At 36.5% G+C, this 15,585-nt stretch overlaps 1 protein-coding gene across 1 annotated transcript in view; it reads left to right on the top strand.

Annotated features, from left to right (window-relative positions):
- INTS6 (integrator complex subunit 6) overlaps nucleotides 1-15,585 on the top strand; it is a gene marked incomplete at both ends in the record, with an annotated part of 93,791 nt that overhangs the window by 53,494 nt on the left and 24,712 nt on the right. Inside the window, one exon of the mRNA XM_079722066.1 lies at nucleotides 11,961-12,144. Within this exon, the coding sequence (XP_079578192.1) occupies nucleotides 11,961-12,144 (184 nt within the window). The remainder of the gene's footprint in view (nucleotides 1-11,960; nucleotides 12,145-15,585) is intronic.

Raw genomic sequence — 15,585 nt, 5'->3', positions numbered from 1 at the left:
TAGGGGGAATATTTTAAAGCAAATTCCAGACATTGTATCATTTTTACCGTAAGTACTTCTGTATGCATCTTTAACATATAAGGACATGCACGCACGCGCGCGCACACACATGCACACACACCCCCCTGCAATGTTCAATATGGCTTAACAATAATTTATTTTTAAAAATCTTACTAAATTTAAGTTTAAAATATAATTACTCTAAATTAATTTAAATTTAATTTCTTTTTATAGTTTAACAAAAAATTTAAGGTGTTTAATAAAGAATCTGTAACATCCATTCTATATCCCAGTTTCTCTACTTGTCTCACAAATGTTGACGATTGTTTTGTTTGAATCAGAATGCAAACATGGTTCACATATTACATCTGATTGTTACATATTTTCATCCAGAAGTCTCAGAAGTTTAACATAAATTTGTATCCTTAAGGAAATTATTACTTTACAGTGAATAAGCATTGAAACAAACAAAAAATATGATACATACATTAGATCACCTAAGATACAACATGCAGTGCAATATAAAGACAGTTGAAGTTGCCCAATTTCTGAGAAGAGAGGTAAAACTTTCAAAGCTATGAGATGGTATTATGACTCTTTTACCAGTTGGGAAGAACTGTTACTGAAGAATCCAATATCTGTTCAAAGCCAACCTTTTTTTTTTTTGCTGTACGTGGGCCTCTCACTGTTGTGGCCTCTCCCATTGTGGAGCACAGGCTCCAGACGCGCAGGCTCAGCGGCCATGGCTCACGGGCCCAGCCGCTCCACGGCACATGGGATCTTCCCAGACCGGGACACGAACCCGTGTCCCCTGCATTGGCAGGCGGACTCTCAACCACTGCGCCACCAGGGAAGCCCCCAAAGCCAACCTTTTAAAGAGAAGCATTATATCATCTAGTAATTTATCATTGAAATAAAGAGAATACAAAAATATTCTAAGGTTAATCAAATAGGAACTGCAAATGAAATTCTAGTAGCCTTTGATATACCTTGAAGTGACACTCTTCAAACTAAAGGTGCTATAAAGAGGTCAAGATCATAAGCACAGGCTATAAAATACGACTCTGATGCTCCGTTTAACTTATGATGGCCAAAAGGGATCCAGAAGAACCTCTAGACCCAGTGTGGAGAAGACTTAGACTAAACTCTGATACTCAAACACCCTGAAACTCTATGAGATGGAGGAAGGAGGGGATATGCAACTTTATGGATAATTATGCGCTATTGTTGGAAAAAGTTTCATGTACACTTAATGTTAAATTTTGGGGAAGCAAGGAAATATACATTGAATTGCTGATATATCTTAGAATCTAAGTTATAGGTAACCAGGTGTGGTGGAGGACTAAATACGCTGATTCAAGCAGAGTAATTAAAACCCCGGCACAGAGTTCAGTTAATGAAGACTTGTCAGCCTGCTAACTTGCCATGTGATTTGGGGCAATATTTGGTATGAAAAAGAGGTCTTTAAGCTTTTTTCTCTCCCTACTTCTTTGAATTATCAAGAAAAGTTTATTATTGTTATTTTTTAGGGGGTACAATGTATTTCCAGACGATAGGGACATGTATAACATACTGAAGAAAGTTTGTTGATAAGTTTTTATGATTGAAGCATTAATTGCTCTCAGTTACCTGGGAAATAATGAGTCTCAAAATGATTCACAAGGCTTTTACTCTATTTTTTGTTTCTTTACCAATGTGCTTTAAATTAACCTTCTGACCTAATACTTTATAATTTATTTCAGTTTAAATGTTTTATGTTAGATTCTGAATAATTTGGGATATTATTTAACAATTATGTGTAGTTATACGTTAGAGTTGGTAACATTATTGTACATCTTTTGAGAAAAGTGCTCTTTTTTTAGAGTGTGTGTGTGTGTCCTTTTGGAACTTAGTTTTGCATTTTTTTAAAAGTCACATTTCATGTATTACAGTAACTTGTTATCATTTGAACATGTTAAATCATCACTGCAATAGTAAAAGTAGAGAAGGCATCAGAGCCTTAGGGGGCGTATCATAATCTGTATTTTTTCCTCTATAATTGTCTTTGGTATTAGTCCCTTGCTTTTTGTTTTCATTAATTTGTTTCTTGCTTTCATTCCTATTCCTTTTGCCATCATTCACCTTGATGTTTTTCTTAAACTATTAATTAGCTCCTTAACTTGTCTCGGTTTCCTTCAAATCTGTCTTTCCATGGCAATAATTATGCTAAAGCACACCACTTGAGTGTATTATTCTACTGTTCAAAATGTTTCATTGTTTTCCATTGTCCACTAGATTATCCATCCATCTGTTTTATTCATTTAGCCATATTTATTGAGTTTCTTCTATGAACTAGACACTGCTGTGCTCTGAGGATCAAATGATAAGCAATCAGGAGCTCAGTCCCCTTGGGTCTAATTGAGAAGACAAACATTAATAAAAGTATCATGTGATAAAAGTAAAACTGCAATGATCATGTATCCTACAAAAGAGAGGAGTATGTATGGTGAGAGCTTATAATAAGGGCACACTGGATCTAGTCAAGAAGGTCATTGAAAGCTAAGATTTGAAGAGGTGAGGAGGATTTACTACACAAAAAGTGGGAAGGATGATCATACCAGGTAGAGGCACTGTACAAAGGCTCTTTTCCCAAAAGTTTTGAGTATGTTTTGAGACTGAGGGACTAGAAGAAGGCTAATGTGACTTGGAGCATAAAAAGAGGGATCATTGTACAAAATGGAAAAGAAGGTTGGGCTTGACCACACAAGGGGTTTTGAGGCCATGCCAATTAATGTTATTAATATGAATGCAATAGGAAGTCATCCAAGGGTTTTATTTAGAGGTAGGAGGTGGAAGAGTGAAAGACAAGTGGATGTTGGAAGACCAGTTAGGCATTGTTGCATTAGTTCTGACAATAGCTTGGTCATAGAGGTTGGTAATAGTAAAAGGGATAGAAAGAAGCAACACTTTCAAGAGATATTTAGAAAGTTAAATCAGCCAAATTTGCTGATATATATTGCATTTGGGGGTATAAGGAAGAGGGAGATGGCTTCTTGCAAAACTGAATAGATTGCGGTGCCATTCATTGAGCTAGGGAATCTTGAGAGAGTACCATTTGGGGTGGAGGAAAATCTTGAGTTCAGTTTTGAGCAAACTGAGCCATCCAAGAGGGAATGGCAAGTAGGCAGAAGAATATTTTGGTGCTCAAAAGAAAGATCTAGGCTGGACATATCCAATTGTAAGATATTATCTGAGTATAGGTAGTGATTGAAGCTGTGAGTAGGTGGATTGAGGGTTTAGAGTATAAACTGGCCAAGGCTTAATACTGAGCCTTGAGCGTCAGCAGCATGTAATGGCTAGGTATTAGAGATTGAGGGGAGGGTCGGGGTGGAAGACAGAGGAGCAGCCGAAGAAGCAGAGGGGAAGCCATGAGAATATTTCAAGGTGAAAGGCAAAGGAAGAGTATCTTTCTAAAGAGTGGTAAATAGTTTTGAATGCTGCTGGGAAGCTAAATCTGAAAAATCTTCACTAGGTTTAATGACTCCTTTGGTTATCTATTTCTGTGTAACAAATCATCCTAAATCTTAGTGGCTTAAAACAACACCAGTTTATTATTTCTCAAGATTCTGCGAGTTGGCTTCATTCATCTGGGGGCTTAGCTGGGGCTGGAACATCCAAGATGGCCTTATTTACATGTCTGGGGCTTTGGTGCCCACTGTTGCCTGGGCACTTCGCTTCTTGTCCCTGTGACTTCTGTCTCTCCGTAAGATCTCTTATCAGGCAGTGGTCTAGTTCAAGCTTCTTTACCTGGCGACGGGCTCCCAACGGGCTGGCAGTGAAGCTTCGAGGCCTGTTAAGACTCAAGCCTGGAACACTTTGACCACACTGTCATCTACCACCGTGGCCAAAAAAAGATCTTTGATGACTTAGTGTGGGAGTTGTTTTAGTAGAGTTGGAAAGACTAGGAAATGATGAGCAGATGAAGAAAAATTCCTTATCATTCCCCTATATTTTCTCTAAACTTGACCCAAAATAGGCTACTAATTTCCTGAATGCTTCCTGTTTATTTCCTCACATGCTTCTTTCCACTAAATATTATTCCTCTATCTCCACCATATTAAAATCTTACCCGTTCTTTTTTTTTTTTTAATTTTTATTGGAGTATAGTTGATTTACAGTGTTGTGTTAGTTTCTGCTGTACAGCAAAGTGAATCAGTTATACATACACATATATCCACTCTTTTAGATTCTTTTCCCATGTAGGTCATTACAGAGTATTGAGAAGAGTTCCTGTGCTATACAGTAGGTCCTTATTGGTTATCTTTTTTTTTTTTATGTATATATAGGAAAATCTTACCCATTTTTAAAGGCTTTCTTAAAATCTTCAGTTTCTCTCCTTTGTATGTTGCTCTCCAGCAATTCTGAATTTTAATTTAATTTTTTGTTCCAGTATTTGTTATTTCTTGCCTTTTATCTTTTTGATCATGATCTTCACTCTGCATGCCCTGCAATCTGCAAAAGGTTGTAGATTCTCAGTAAACTTTTCATTCTTCAAACTAACTCAAATGCTACTTCCTCGGAGAGCCTTCGCTGGTCCATCCCCTAAATAATCAATTATTCCTCTGTACCTCATGCATACTTTTACTATTGTACATATCATAACGTATTATAATTATTTACATGTTCTTGAAGGTAGAAATTACAGTGTCTGCTGTGTTGCCTTTCATTAAATAATTCCTGAGTTATAGCTTGATTTGTGATCCCCATTCTTAATATTTAAGAAAAATGCCCCACATGTTAACAATTAAAAATTTTGTATTAATGATGACCTAATTACTTCTTTGATAGTGTGCCAAGTTCATTGATACTAGGCCAGTGCATTAAACTATAAAGACAAGTTTTGGTTTGGTGTGTGAGGTAAAAAATTTTTGCAAGAAAGAATATATGACCACACTCTTTGTATCTCTAAATTCTAAGGCTAGAATTTATGAGGTTGTATTCTGTGTGGCCTCAGTAGAAGTATGTCCATATATAAATTCTCATTGTGAATATTGTACATTGAGCTCGATTCAGGAGTTGTTAATGGCTTCACCATATGGAATGGTTGTTTCTCTACCCCCTGCTGTAGGTGTCAGGCAAATTTTTGCAGCTCGTGTCTTTATATCCTCTGTGTGGGTACATACAAAGGACATAGAGATTAGCTGGTTTCATATGTCAGGGAAGAATAATACTTCAGCTCTTGGAGGTAGGACTAGCTGGTTCTGCCACCCACCACAGTATGACAGTGGAATCTGTGTTTGTGTGTTTGCATCCATATCTGTGTATGGTTTGGGCTGGGGGGGAGCACAAATGTTGTTGGCAGGACGCTGACTGGTGCTTGTGCTCTGCAGCCCTCATTCCGCTCCTCGTACTGTACTACTCTAGTCCTTTCCTTAGGCTGTGGGAATGGGACAAATACTATGGGGGGGACACAGAAAAGAATCAGATCCCTCTCCCTGCCTTCTCTCAAACTGGAGAGGGATAGGCAGTCAGGGAAATAGGTCATTAAAACTTAAGGTAGGAAGTATAATTATTAAAGGACTTATAATGAGTTACTTCAGTAAGAGAACCAGTTGGCAGAATATCCAGCTGCAAGGGGAAACCTCCTAAGAGTTGGTACAGATCAGTCACCTGACTCTCGTGATGTGATCATCATCCAGGAGTGAGTTAGGTTGTGTGCCAGGAGAAATCCGTTTGGGTCCTGAATTAAAAATGTTTTTAAAAGAAACTTCTTTTATCTTCTTTCACTGTTTGCTGACTTTTATTTATTTATTTTTTACATTCTTCAAATTTAAAAACAAGTAATAACGTATGAGAATCCTGATTATCTGAAGTTTTATAATTGGTTATCTTAAAGTGAGCTAGCTAAAAATCCAAATCTTACTTATTTGGCTTGGTAGAGTCCTTATTAAATCCTGAAATAATGCCATGCTTGTGGTAGGCACTCACAGAATAACTGATTAAAATTTAAGTTGATCTTTAGTCCAGCCTTAGCAAAATCACAAATAATTAGGGTCTGAACCATAAACAAATACGAAACAAATTAATGGGAAGTCACACTATTATAAGTACATAAAGTTTGAGTATGCCTAATGATAGACAATCACCTTCCTAATCTGCCCTTTGTTTTTCATACCTATGGAGAAATAAATTATATTCTTCTTTTTATAAGAAATTCAGGAAAGACTCAAAGGTGAGAAAGGGCAGTAAGATAGTTAGTTATCCAAAGGAAAGAAGGAAAAGCAGGACAGTCTTCCTCAGTTTAAATTGAAGTTATATTTCCTTTTCTGTCAGCCACCAAGGTAATTATATAAGAAATCTGGAATGGTGAGATCAATAAAGTTAACCATTTAAAATAATAATATAGAAAACCTCAATTGTATTCAAGTAAAAAAAAAAACTTGGTTAGTATAAAGTTTTCTGTGTTTATTAGTCCATTAGACCAAAGCTTTGCAAAGTATAATCTTATGAAGACCCTAATAAAGACCAATAATGTCATGGTTATGGGAAAGTTACTGTATTATTGAATTACACATGATTCATCCAGTTCTTAAAATTTGCAGTCCTTCTTTGATGCTCTAAACTTGATTATATAGCAGGGGTTATTTGAGTCTGTATTCTCTCTTGACACACAATCTTACATTGCAACTTGTCTCTAGAATGGGGATAAAATAGTACCTACCCCACTGGTTTGTTATAAACATGAAAAGCTCCTAGAATGTTGCTTGACACATACATAGTGAGTGCTCATTATGCTAGCAGTTCTTGTTGTTTATTGTTATTGTTGTTATTACCCATGTACTTGAGAACTGGAAGTGAATAGCAAGAGGGAGAAAAGTGCCTCTTTTCATCAAAGAGTAACTGGGGGAAAAGCATAGGATTGTGCTTTATAAAAACAAATAATCTAAAATATTCATAACATTTAGTAATTAGTGGTTCAAAATCACCAGATTGATTCAGAAATGGATGATTAAAATTTTTTTCTAAAAGTAGTTATTTTCGTAATTAAAATTTTCTTCTTCCATTTAATAGAATTAGTTTATTTTTTACATTAATGCCTCAACACTTGATTTTTTTAAATGCAGATTATGGTTTTAATAACAGGCAGTAAAATGCAGTGTTTAAGAGCACAGCATCAGGAACTGGTCTACCTGGGTTTATATTCTGTCTCCTCATCATTTACTGTGTACCTTCTGGCAAGGCTCTCTGTGCCTCAGTTTTTATCATTTGTGAATAGGAGTGTGTAGTGCCTGCCACGTTTGTTTATTTTGTAGATTAAATGAGTGTGTGTGTGTGTACACACACACACACATATATATGGTTTAGAATAGTGTCTGCCATATAATAGTTACTACTGTATAATTGTTGTTGCTAATGACAGTTTTTTTGCCTCATCAGACATTTAAATTTGAGTACTCTCTTACTAAAGTTTCCTGCAATTAAGTCTCAGAAAACGGCTTTTATAAAACTATTTTCCTGTCAAGTGTTCAGAAATAAAAATCCTAATAAATATCTTGATAGCCAGTACTGTGATTTTCTATCTTCTTCTTTCTGTTTGTCAGCTTCTCCTTAAACACATCTCTAAAACCAGTTCCTTTAGGAACATGATCCCTGTCCTCAGAAATCTTGGGAGTAGTGGGACCATATTTTATCATGCATCTCTAAGTCCTCCAAATGCTAAATGCCTAATATTTGGTAGGGGCATAAAAAATGATGAGAGAAAGCAAACATAATTTTCAAGAAATATTCTACTGTCTTACAGTATATTTTAATAGCCAGTTAAGTATAAGCAGAAGTCTGTGTTAATGTCCTTATAAATGTCTGAGCTTTGGGGCTAGTGATTATATCTAATCTACCTTTTATTGAGTTGAGACGTGTATGAAGTTTTCTTGTGTTTAATTTTGTTATAAAATGATAACACTGTTATAAAAGAGGTATAGATAACTGCTTGAATGGATAGTTTACTGTGTTTTTGCATATTAATCTAATATTCTGGATGAGAGTAAGTGATACAAAAATTTCTGCCATATTTGCTCATTTTGATTTTTTTGTTGTTGAGGATTTTTAAAAATTTAGTGAATGGAAGAGAACATTGCAGATAGTTAAGTGCAGTTTCTTTTCTTCCCTTACTCAGTGTTATTTCCCTCCCTCTTCCCCATCCAAGCAGCAACAATTATCATGAATTTGGTGTGTAGCCGTCCAGTTCATGTTTTTTTACTTTTCCTATATGTGTATGTTATACACATCTAAAACTACACTAAGTAATTGTTTAATAGTGCATATAGATGCTCTTCTCTATGTATCATTTTGCATCTTGCCTTTAATTTGTATTATCTGATGATTAGTGTATTTAAGCATCTTTCTACATATTTATAGGCTATATGAGTTTCCTTGGGTATTATTTTTTTTGGTTGCCCATTTTTAACTTTGGGAATTATCTATTCATATTTATTGCACATTTTTCTAGTGGTTAATTTTATATTTTTCTACTTGATTTATGTGGTATTTGCCTTGATTTTCAAAGTCCACATATTCAGAAAGACCTCCCTTGGTGATTATAAGACATTGCTAGAATTTCAACTGTAGACTTTAGGTTTGGAGTAATTCAACCCTCCTGAGAATATTTTTTCACTAAGGTTTTTTATCTTTTCCTGTCCCTGTTTGCCCTCACTCCTTCCTATTTTACTAGTGTGTTTCAGCTATAGAGGAGTTTTTCCTGCCTCTTTGGTGTTGAGGGAGGGTGGTCGTGATATGGAAGGTGGAAATAATAAGAAATAGAAAAATGAATAAAAATTTGACAAGTTTATAAAATTGATATTACTATGTGTAAAATATGCTTGTGACCCTTGGCTTTTTGTTTTACTTGAAGTACATTCTAGATCTAGCATTGTGCAGCCAATAAAAAGATAATGCTCATCTTTATCTGATTAGGGGTATGTGTGTGTGTGTGTGTGTGTGAGCATTACTTGATAAGTTGTGTGTGTATGTGTACATGATTTGGGGTCTGTTGTTGTCCTATCCACTATTTATTTATACATGAGGTCTCTGCAGTGCTGTTATCCACTGAATTCTTGAGACAGGACCACGTATCCATTACTTTCCAGAGCTACTGCATTAACAGTTGAAATCTTCTTCCTCCAGTGCCATTGGTGCTTCGATATTTATCTTCTGGTAGGGTGTGGTGATAGCAGCAAGGTCTTGGAGTTCCCAAGCTGTTTTGCAAGTGTCACAGAACCTCTGAGGTTAGAAAACCTTCCTCAGGGAACATCCTGGCCCAGATTTCTTAATTTAAGAGTCCTTCCTTATTATTGCCTCTGACTTCTGCCTTAAAAGTGGGATCAGTGCCAGGAGAAAAGCTCATGACTCTTGACCATGGGCACGAAATCTTGGCTGATCCTGATATAGGAATCTTGCAGCAGATTCTCTTGACATGAGTCTTTTGTTGTTTTTTTTCCTTTTTTTGCGGTACGCAGGCCTCTCTCACTGTTGTGGCCTCTCCCATTGCGGAGCACAGGCTCCGGATGCGCAGGCTCAGCGGCCATGGCTCACGGGCCCAGCCGCTCCGCGGCATGTGGATCTTCCCGGACCGGGGCACAAACCCGTGTCCCCTGCATCGGCAGGCGGACTCTCAACCACTGCGCCACCAGGGAAGCCCGACATGAGTCTTTTGGAGAGAGGTGCCACTTTAGCAGAGCTTTGCTAGGAACTCTCTTCTTAGAATTGAATCTGATTTTTTTTTTAATGGTTTGATGTAAGTCATTGAAGAAACTTGAGTTCTTAAGTCAGTGTAGAATGACTTCAATCCCTAATTTATCAAGTTCAGAAATCTTCAAGGTGAGAAATAGAAAGGCTGTAAGCAATGCGATTATGTCTTGTTTTTGACAAAAGTAGTATAAACTCTGGCAATTAATTTGGAAGTGATTATTTTATTTTATTTTATTTATTTAAAAAAATTTTTATTGGCGTATAGTTGATTTACAGTGTTGTGTTAGTTTCAGGTATACAGCAGAGTGATAATTTTGAAATGTGTTCTGTATTTTAAAGAAAACTCCAGTATTTGTATAAATCAATCCCTGAGTATGCTGATCCCGGGTTTCATTTATGTTTTAAAAAATTTTATAAGTGATAAAGACTTTTGTTTTCCTAAGCACTATATCATCACACTTAAATATTATTGATAATACCAGGAACATGTATTTCAGATTTTCCCGATTGTCTTAAAAATCTTTGCTCTTGATTGTTTTGTCTCTTATTCTCTAACAGTTCCACCAGCCCTCCCCACTCCCACTCTTTGCTTTTTCGTGCCATTGATTCATTGGAGAAACCAGGTCATCTGTCCTATAACATTCTGGATTTGATTGATTGCTCCCTGTGGTGGTGGATAACTTGATCCTCTATGCTCAGTTGTCCCTGTAAACTGGTGGTTAGAACTGAAGGCTTGGTTAGATTCAGATTCAACCTTTCCTTCCCTTTTTCTTTCCTTCCCTTTTTCTTTCCTTCCTTTTTTCAATGTTATGTACTTCACATCATGAGGCCCATATTGTCTGGTTGTCCCCATTTACTTATGCTAAGACTGATGTGTGAACCTGTTGGTACCTTGTGACTGTTGGTTCAGAGGTACCCATTAGAATCACTTAAAAGTGTTTAAAAATTCTTAAGAATCTTGGATTCTGATTGAGCAGGTCCTAGGGGCATGGGGAGAGACATAGATTAAAAAATACATGGAAGGGGGCTTCCCTGGTGGCGCAGTGGTTGAGAGTCCGCCTGCCGATGCAGGGGATGCGGGTTCGTGCCCCGGTCTGGGAAGATCCCACATGCCGCGGAGCGGCTGGGTCCGTGCGCCATGGCCGCTGAGCCTGCGCATCCAGGAGCCTGTGCTCCGCAATGGGAGAGGCCACAGCAGTGAGAAGCCCGCGTAACGCAAAAAAAAAAAAAAAAAAAAAAAATACATGGAAGGAACCCCCAAACCCTCTACCTTTACTCAGATGTAGTAAGAATCATTACCTTTGATACATTTAATATGTAACTAGAGTGATAAAATTTACTTTGAAGCAAATGCTTTGGGAAGATACGTTTCGTATGAAATGAAGCATATTTAAATCATTAACTGTGGAGGTGTTTGAGGCTACTGTGGTGTGGTAGAAAAAAATACTGACTTGCGGGACTTCCCTGGTGGGACAGTGGTTGAGAATCCGCCTGCCAGTGCAGGGGACACGGGTTCGGTCCCTGGTTTGGGAAGGTCCCACATGCTGCGGAGCATCTAAGCCCGTGCGCCGCAACTACTGAGCCTGCGCTCTAGAGCCTGTGAGCCACAACTTCTGAAGCCTGCGCTCCTAGAGCCTGTGCTCCACAACAGGAGAAGCCACTGCAATGAGAAGACGGTGCACCGCAACAAAGAGTAGCCCCTGCTCGACACAACTAGAGAAAGCCCGCGCGCAGCAACGAAGACCCAAAGCAGCCAAAAATAAATAAATAAATGCATAAATTAATTAATTAAAGAAAAAGAAAAAATACTGACTTGGACCTGGGAGGCCAAATCATTTATTGTCTCTGAGGCCCATTTTTTTTAATCTAGAAAACAGGAACCCTAAGATATTTATCATAGGGTTGATTTAATGATTAAATGAAATGATTTATTTAGAAGCAGTCCAGCACCTGGTGGTGAGTTATGTTGAAATCTGAAAAGCATTACAGAAATAGATTTTTTTCAATTGAGGTCTTCTTTGAGTAAAGCTTAAGAAAATTGAAGTAATAATATCTTATATGCTGTTTTATATATATATATATATATATATATAAGTTTTTGTTTTTGAGCTTGTTGTTTTTGAATGATAGGAGACTCATGACTCATGATGTAGTTTTAATATGTGTCATTAATGTAGCCTTTTTGGGAGAAATAGTGTTGGAAATCTTATTGTTTTTTTATTTCCCCTTACTTTCAGCTCCATTTACCTCTTAATTCTCCTTTGCCTGGAAGCGAATTGACCAAGGAACCTTTTCGTTGGGATCAGAGACTCTTTGCATTAGTGTTGCGGTTGCCTGGCACGATGTCAGTAGAATCAGAGCAGTTGACAGGTGTGCCTTTAGATGACTCTGCAATCACACCAATGTGTGAAGTGACAGGCGGTAAGTTCTTTGCTGGCAGTAATTCAGTGACTTAAGCAGAGTTTATCTGAATGTTTTAAAATGTGCGTTTCAAAATCTCCATGTTTGTTTTTGTTCAACAAATTAATATTAGAAGTTAGTAGACATAGATGGTTTTAAAACTACATTGATGAAGATCTTTGATTCGATTTGAATAGGATGTGAATACTATTGGGTCTGATAATGCATGATATTTTTTTTCTAACCATATAGAAAATGCTGGTATTTGAAGTTGTTAAACTTATTTTCTTATCTACAAAGATTGCTAATGATTTACAAATGCCGTAGAATTATTTTCTCTGAAAAAATGTTTTGAGAATCATCTCATTATCCATGTAATGATTAATGCCTGGTTAAGTACAGTTTTCCCCAGAGGCAAAGAGGAAGCTAGATAGGTTAGAGGAAACAGGTAGTGAACTCTTAGCCAGCTAGTCCAGGTGGTCACTGTGCTCAGTGAACATTAGTGAAATTCTTGAAACAGAATACGTAAGAGACTCAGAACTTTTATAATGTGGAATTGGTTAACAGGTGGGTTAAATTCATATGGATATGTATTGAGTGCCTACTGTGTACCAAGCACTGTTCCATGCTTTAGGACTTCCATAGTGAATATGACAGGCATGGTATTCTTGCTTTCATGGCGCCTTTTAGTTCTTGCTTAGGGAATTTGATACTAAAATGTCCAGGTCGGGCATACCACTACTTCATCTATGTCAGGGGCTGTGACATAGTCTCCATACACTGTCAGTGCTCTATTGAGATTCTATCATAGCCAGCTATGTAAGTTAAAGGAAAATATAAAGTCTAATTAATATTTTAGATGCCTTCTAAAATTTTGTGGATTTTGGAGATCTGCAAATTTCACAGACAAAAAGGGTATCCCATATAGATAGGTATGTGAAGAAGATAAGTTAGAAGAAGATTCCGAAATCACCGTTGGTAATATCTTTCAGTGACCCAGAAAACTTAGTTGGTCAAGGAATTAGGGAGCTTTCCCCAATATACATCCTGAATCTGTTCTGACGTAGTGGTTTATTTACCTCTCTTCATGCTCCTGCTAGCAACAATGGGAAGCTGGTCAAATGTCACTCACCTTTCCATATTATATGAATAGTATGTTTTCTTCTTTTTTTTCCAAAGAATGTTGACTAAAAAAAGTTTTGAGGATAAAACACCAGAAAAGTAGAAATAACAGAAAAGCTAACATCCAATGGTGTTGTACTATCCAAATATGTAATCACTGCTAACAATTCTGTGCATTTTTAAACTTGATGATCAGAGTAGTGTGTGTACATTTATTTTTTCCATTATAGAACAATTCATGTTCATTAAGGAAAAATTGGAAAGAAATTTGCCTGTGTTGCCAAAATAATTAATATTTTGTTATATTTTTAATGTATACTTTAAAAATTATATAATTGTCATTGTAAGCGTTTTTCTTTTATTATCAGGTAGTTAATGAATATTCTGTGCCCAATAACTGTTTTTGATCCTGGGAATACAGCAAGAACGATAGACAGAAAGCTTACATTTTTGGACTGTGTGACAGATGAAATCATGTAAAATGAATAAATACTATTTCAGAGAGTTCTCCTTACTATCAAGAAAAAAAAATAGGGTGAGAGTGCAGAGGGTAATGAGGCAGAGAATGAGTGTTCCTGGGAGGTCTTTTGAGGAGGTGACTTTTTTTTTTTTTTAACCATAAACCTAAAGGATATGCTTACCCCAGTTTGAATCAATTTAAAATATTGCATGTCCTTGGAGATTATTATACTCTTTGTCTAAAGAAGTAAATAAAACAACCATTATTTATAAATTACATTTGCATATCTCTAACCTTGATGTTAAAGTCAGTTGTTTGAATAGGGATTAAATCAGCCCTGGTTGTATTTTAAAAATATGAATCCCTCTAAAATTATTGTTACAGCATGTTCGTCAACCCTCTCTCTTTTTTAGATATTTTAGTTCCAGGTGTACAACATAATGATTTGATATTTGTATACATTGTGAAATGGTCACCACAGTAAGTCTAGTTAGCATTTGAACAGAAATCTGAATAATGGAGTAAGCCATACAAAGATCTAGGTAGAGGAGATAATAAGAGAAGGAACATGCCCCATGTTTTGGGGAGCAACAGGAAGGCTGATAATGGCTGGAGCTTATGTAGGGAGAAGTAGAGAGTAACAGGTTTGTTTAGAGAGGTAGGCAAGGGCCAAGTATTGAATAGCCTTTTAGGCCATAATAAATATTTTTTATTTTCCAAGTGTGATGAGAAGTCATTGGAGGGCTTTTTATAGGAGGTGACATCTGATTTCTGTTTCTGAAAGATCACTTCAGCTGCTGGATGAGAATATACTGTAAAGTGGTGAGAATGGAAGCAGGGAGACTAGAAGAGATAATAGTACTTTGCTCTAAAGTGTTAGGTTTGGAGGTGGTGGGTGAGAGGTGGTCTGATGGAAAGGAGAGACTGAGGGCAATGAGGGAAGAAGGAATCAAGGCTGATTCCTAGATGATTCAGTTGGCCTGAACAGTTGGAGTTGAATGGCTATGCCAAGTGCTGAGATGGTTACTCAGAGGAGAAGCAGGTTTGGGAGAGGCGCAGGTATGACATCAAATTTTAAAAATGCCTAATAGACATGTTGGTGGAAGTATTGAGGATAAAACGCTTTTTATAAAAATTGTAAGACTTTTCTAGATTAAATAAATTTAACTTTCTTAGCCTCTATAAGGACTGTTGCCCAACTTAGAAATGTTCCTTTTGTCTCTTATCCATTTTACTAAAATGCTAATCTAGTATACTCCGGGGGAAAGTTTTTTTTCCTTTGTTTCACTTTACTGCCTTCAGACTCACTATGTTTAGATTTTTTGGGGGGGATCCTCTAACCACAAGTGAGCCAGCTTCTTGACTTGAAAGTATGTGCTTTTCTCACAAATATTATTAGTGATCCCAGAAACTTTATCCTTCAATACAAGGTGTTAAACATTCCAAGAGGTGAGTTTTGACATAAAGAAGAAAAGAAACATGACATAGGTTATAGGTTCACTTTGTAAAGATGGCAAAATTTCCTTTAACTTTCAAAAGAATTAATGAATTTTTGTTATTTTCTAAGTGACTCAAGTTTATTTTTTCTCCAATTTTCATAAAATGTCTTTGTTAGTAATTTTATTTCATACTAAGATCATAACCTCTTATATTTTCCTAATCAATTAGTTGATGACACAGGTTAGGGGAGTAGAAAGGATTGCCACAATTTTATACTTAAGAACTTCTGTTTTTAATTAACATCTTGGGAATATGCTTAAATATCATGAAATAAGATATTGAACCTCTATATAATCTTCTAAATACTTCTTGTGTTAAGACAATCAGCCTTTTTATGTATTGTTTTATGTATATGTTTAAATGGACTCAAAAAATTTTAA

Source organism: Hyperoodon ampullatus (genome assembly GCF_949752795.1).
Source record: "Hyperoodon ampullatus genome assembly, chromosome: 16".
In the NCBI taxonomy this organism is placed as follows: Eukaryota; Metazoa; Chordata; class Mammalia; order Artiodactyla; family Ziphiidae; genus Hyperoodon; species Hyperoodon ampullatus.
The sequence above is the reverse complement of the archived record's forward strand: the minus strand, read 5'-3'. Positions and strand labels throughout refer to the sequence as shown.